Source organism: Penaeus chinensis, chromosome 29 (genome assembly GCF_019202785.1).
Source record: "Penaeus chinensis breed Huanghai No. 1 chromosome 29, ASM1920278v2, whole genome shotgun sequence".
NCBI classification, from domain to species: Eukaryota; Metazoa; Arthropoda; class Malacostraca; order Decapoda; family Penaeidae; genus Penaeus; species Penaeus chinensis.
Genome location: NC_061847.1, coordinates 20953297 through 20959220, shown reverse-complemented (window position 1 = coordinate 20959220; position 5924 = coordinate 20953297). Strand labels below are relative to the sequence as shown.

Genomic DNA, 5924 nt, shown 5'->3' with positions numbered 1-5924 from the left:
AGTAGAACAGATATGAATGTGAATGAATAGACTTAAAATACAAGAGAGGCAATTGACCTGTTTCGATGCCATGTCTTCAACAGAATTATGCTATAACAATTGCTCTGATATCTCCAGCACTTTCTGTAGTTCCAGGAGAGAGACATATCTGGGGGAAGGCATCAACACATGAGCTAAAAAGGTAAAGCCCCGAACTAAAACTGAGCAAATGACATCAGCATTTCCAGTACTACTGTGAATTGTTGCATAAGAATCTACTCACAACATTCATTCCATATCCATATTTATAGTTAAGTCATTCTTGATAATGCTGATCTGTTATATTTTGAATTTGTAAAGAGGCACTTTAGGTGAAATCTAAGTTATACATATCTTAGACATACACAATAACAAACATAGATAAATAGCAAGGTAAATAAACACAAGATAGATATAGTAACGTATGAATGAAACCGGTTTTTTACTCCGCGACATCCGGTTCGCTTCCCCACAACACCTTCTGAGAACCTTCCTTTCTCGAGCCATATATAAAACCGCCACACCAGCTTCCCGTATCAGTCAGCCTCCAAGCTCTCTCTCGCACACTAAGGTCGCCCATCACATCGTCCTGACACAGCAACATGGCCGCCAACGCTATCGCCCCCATCGTCTACCAGCTGCAGGAAGGTCTTCGCAACGTCGACCTGAGGAGCTTCGTCAACTCCTTCGACCTGAAGGGCTTGGTCAACAAGCTGGACTTCCAGACGGTAGGCCTGGTGGCGCTGGTGGCTGTGGCCGCCGTGTTCCTGTTGGACCTGTTCACCAAGAGCTACGCCCCCTTCGGCAGGAGTCTGGTGTCCTCCGCCGCCCACGCCTGGGATTACGCTGACCAGTGGGGCCTCAGCGAAAGTGTCCGTGGAAGGTAAATGCAGATGTTTGCGAAAACTATCGCAAGTCATTCGTGCACGTCTATATGCCTCTGTACATGAAACATTCGCAAATAATCATGATTCACAAATATTTTAGTATTACCAACTATGCTTGCCAGTGTAAGATGGAATTTGTGTTTATTCTCTTAATTTCTCGACACAGCCGTTCCCTGGAGCCCGTAACGAAGGTCCTGAATGCCCTGGCGGAGGCGGTGAAGAAGTGGGAGGCGCAGGAGGAGAGCACCCTCAGGCATCGCGCGTCTGATCTCCACTGAAAATGAAAAGGTCTTTCAAATAGGGTGACAATCATGACTCTCATGTAAATAAGTAAAAAGTCTGCTTGCGGGCAAGCAAATGACTTTTTCAGCTTTGTCATATCGATCAGTCTCATAACCTGAATGTATTTATTTAATAAAGATTTTGTTTTGTTCTTAGTGATTCAGTCACAGTCCTTAATGTCTGTAACAAAATACCAATGAAACTTGATTAGGCAATGTGTCCACCAGTACACGTACAGATGTATGTATGTATTTATACATATAAATGTATATATATATATATGTATATATGTGTGTGTATGTGTGTGTGTGTGTGTGCGAGCGCGCGTGTGTGTGTCTATATCTATCTATCCATCTGTATATCTATCTTTATATCTACACACACACACACACACACACACACACACACACACAACACAACACACACATATCTATATATAAATATATATATGTGTGTGTATCTGTGTATCTATCTATCTATATCTATATATGCACACACACACACACACACACACACACACGACACACATATTCATACACACACATAAATATATATATGTATAAATGTATATATATATATATATGTGTGTGTGTGTGTGTGTGTGTGTGTGTTTGTGTGAAAAAAGTATCAGATAATCACGGATACGAGTATTTCACCTGCTAGCAAGTTAATATCGGGTATTTACTGCACTTCAATAACAGACAGACGTGAATAGAGAGGTAGGCAAATATAGAAATAGAGAAGTCCAAGGAATGAAGCAGCTTTTCTGTAACTTTGGTGCACGTTATAGTCCTTATACACTATATCAAAGCCGAAATATATTCTCAAAATACTAAAGCGAATAAAACCAATCTTTTCTTTCGAAACTAGAAATTACGAATGGAAGCTGAACGTAATCCTAGGAAAAGGTTAGCACTATCTTGTGTTTGGCAGCATGGAAAGGGATTCAGGAAGGAGACCCGATTGTTGGAGAGGAACTTTTACAGGAACTTCCTCTTTTATCATTATTATTTTTTTTTTCTCTATAGCGGTCGGGCTTTACGTGTTTCTTAATATTCTGTCCTCGTTTCTGTATACATGAGTGCTTACTTATATTTTATTTATCTATTAATCTACATCTTCCTTCTATATGCAGTCGATAAAATACAAACTTCAATGTCCAGACACGTGGTTGCTAGGTTTCCCGATGCAAGTAAAAGTGAATCTCGTGACGTCATAGTTACGTCAGGAAGAACACTGTTGCCAAGTACTAATTAAACTGTTTAATATGTTCCATCCTGAACAAATCTTCTGGATTTCTTGCTGATCTGACTTCTCAAGCGAGAGTCACTCATTCATAACGAGAAACAGATATGTGATCACGTGATCTCGTGATAGAACAAGCACAATCACACAGTCTCTCTCGGTGTACAGATTCTATAGCACACGATTTCTCACGTTTGGTTAAAGGTGAATTTTCTTCTTAGAATGGAAGTATATATATACATAGATATATATTATATATCTTATCATCATTATTATTATTTCAATATTACCATTATCGTTATCATTAATGATATTGCTAATTATTGTCATTATCTTTATTGTCATTAACCTTTTCATTATTATTACTACTATTATTACTAATATTATTTTTACCATTATTATTATCATTATTACTGGTATCATTATTGTTTTTTTTTTTTTTACTTTTACTTTCAACATTACTTTAAATATTATAATTATCATCATTATTATTGTTATTATCAATATTATTATTTTCATCATTATTATTATTGTTATTATTAGTATTAGTATTAGTCTTATTACTATTTTTATTATTATCATTATCATCATTATCATTATCACTGTCATTATCATTACCATCATTATCCTTGTTAATATTATTATCATCATTATTATCATTATCATTATCATTATTACTGTTATTATTAGTAGTATCATTATTATTACTGTTTCTATTATCATTATTATTACTATTATTGTCATTTTGATCACAATAACTATTATCATAAGTAGTAGTCCCCATTGTAGCAGTAGTAAAGCTACTATCAAAATTATCATAAACATTATGCAATATTTTGCATATATGCAATAAGTAACTAATTATAAAAAAACTAGGAATGTAAAATTTGTTCGTGAATATATACATATATATATATATATACACACTCACACGCACACGCACATACACGCACACACACACGCACACACACACGCACATACACGCACACACACACATACATACATATTTTTATATATATATGCATCTACACATATACATACATATATATACATACATACATACATAAGTACGCATGCACACACACACACACACACATTGCTATTATCATCCTCATTATCATTACTATGATTATTATCACTATTATTTATCATTATGATTATTGGTATCATTACTATCACCATCACTGATGCCATCATCTTATTACCATTAGTTGCATAGATATCATCATTGTCAATATCATCATCAGCAGCATCATTTTTGCTGTTTTCATTATCATCTTTATGATAATCATTATCACCATTCTGAATTAAAAGCGGTGTTTGCTTTAACGGTGCATTTCTTTTTCTAATGAGAATAGTTCAATATCTGTTATTTATTCGCTTATATATTATTTAGAATGGAGTGCGATCCACGAAGAATACCCGGATAATGTAGGAGAAATTAAATATAAACTTACTTTTCACTGAATTTGAAAAGGATTTACACTTTTCTTTAATTACGTCCTCCTTTCTATATTTTTGCGTACCTACAGTTCTTTTTTCTAAAGCAGAATTCCTTGAAGATGCTGACTTGACGCAACAAAAACTGACTTTCATGACGTCATAGTTTACGTCACGAAGAAAGCTGTTGCCAGTTGTTCATTTTCCTGCCTAACGTGCTCTTTCTTGAATGAAATTTTATAGTTTCTTTGTTCATTGTAATTACCAATTGAATTATCAAGTTGAAATCAGTAACAGAAAAACAAATACGTGATCACGTGAGCATGTGACTGGGATTGCCATGAACCAGTGTCTCCCGTTGAACCTCTATTTACTCTCCGTGTTTTCTAAGGTTTTGTGGTAGATGATCATTCACATTTGGTTGAAAGCTTACGCGAAGAAAGAGTGGGAGACATATTTATGAATAGAGGTTCTTTGCAATATTCGGGTTGCATGCCCTTGAAGTAGAAAAAAAAAGAATCTTGAATTCTTATTTTAATTTCACAAATAGTAGTTGTAGCGGTAGAAACAGTGGAAATGTTTTTACCATCACAAAATCAATAGCATTATTATAGTCTTTATATGTGCCATGTGGTAAATGATAAATGTAAACATAGATATTAAAATCGGAATGGATATAAGGCAGAATTTGTTTACTGGCAAACATTTTTTTCCTTTTCAAATGTTGCTGTATTTTGTTACACTTTACACAAGTTTTTTTCTTCTCAACAAAGAACCATTAAGGTATCATGCCACAGACCCGTTCCCCATTGGTACATGGGAACAAATAATGATGAACAAACAAATTATGTACAGTGAAACAAATCTTACCTGAAAAGAAAGAAAAGAAATCTGGGTAAAATAAATGAAAGCTAAGATTTTTTTTACTCTTCTAGTTGACTAATCAGATGTAAAAGGAGATCGATTTAGATAAAAAAATAAATAAATAATAATAATTATAATAACAAATAAATCAATAAAACCCGTTGTAGAATACTAGATAGAACATGCTGAAAAAAACTATCATATCAACTAAGATATTACACTGCATAGCATAAATTGTGATTTAATTGTGGTCCACACCCATGCCACAATTACGATGTCGCCCCTATCGTCTACCAGCTGCAGGAAGGTCTTCGCAACGTCGACCTGAGGAGCTTCGTCAACTCCTTCGACCTGAGGGGCTTGGTCAATAAGCTGGACTTCCAGACGGTGGGCCTGGTGGCGCTGGTGGCTGTGGCCGCCGTGTTCCTGTTGGACCTGTTCATTAAGAGTTACGCCCCCTTCGGCAGGAGTCTGGTGTCCTCTGCCGCCCACGCCTGGGATAACGCTGACCGATAGGGGCCTCAGCGAAAGTGTCCGTGGAATGTGAATACTGTTTTTCTTTTTGTATATGTATATCTTAATCAGTAACGTTTTATCATGTATATAAAAAAAAACTAGCAAATGATCACAGTTCATAAATTCAATGGTATTGCCAACTACATGTCTGAGTCAACAGTAAAGGGACATTCCTTTGGCCTTTGTGCTTTAACTCATTTAACTATTCCGACACAGCCGTTCCCTGGAGCCCGTGACGAAGGTGCTGGACGCCCTAGCGGAGGGGGTGAAACAGTGGGAGGCGCAGGAAGAGGGCCTCGTCAGGCATCGCGCCTCTGAGCTTCATTGAAAATGGATACTGTACAGATGACAGCAATCATGACGCTGTGAAAAAATAAGTACAAAGTGTGCTTGCAGGCAAGCAATTGACTTTCCACATCAGCAATTCTTATCGATTTCTCCAACAATTGTATTTATTGAATAAATATTTATTTACTTACCCCAAGTTACTGTTTCATTTCTTGACGATTTTCATACAGATTGAGTTTCCCTGAAATAATGTATAGAAATTAGAAATGACAGTAGTATTTGACTGTAAAATGAGTGTTCAGTAATCAACACACACAGATATATATATCCATATATATGTGTGTGTCTGTGTGCATAGCATATAAACACACACACACACAGACA

General features: G+C 36.0%; 1 protein-coding gene across 2 annotated transcripts; it reads left to right on the top strand.

The window, feature by feature from the left end:
* Positions 1–337: 337 nt before the first annotated feature.
* Positions 338–5684, top strand: LOC125040967. 2 transcript variants are annotated; one of them, XM_047635777.1, is made up of 2 exons: positions 338–901; positions 5469–5684. In XM_047635777.1, the coding sequence occupies exons 1-2, from the start codon at positions 621–623 to the stop codon at positions 5578–5580; spliced, it is 393 nt and encodes a 130-aa protein (XP_047491733.1). In that variant the 5' UTR covers positions 338–620; the 3' UTR covers positions 5581–5684. The 2 variants fall into 2 exon arrangements, with proteins under 2 accessions (XP_047491733.1, XP_047491732.1); XM_047635776.1 differs by lacking the exon at positions 5469–5684 and adding an exon at positions 1072–1338 and having other exon boundaries at positions 394–901.
* The last annotated feature ends 240 nt before the right edge of the window (positions 5685–5924 follow it).

What these genes read in the sequence shown, in the direction of transcription:
- LOC125040967 (XM_047635777.1), top strand. Translation starts at nt 621, where the DNA reads ATGGCCGCCAACGCTATCGCCCCCATCGTCTACCAGCTGCAGGAAGGT. An exon ending in AGCGAAAGTGTCCGTGGAAG is followed by an intron (nt 902 to 5,468) that starts GTAAATGCAGAT and finishes ATTCCGACACAG; the next exon opens with CCGTTCCCTGGAGCCCGTGA.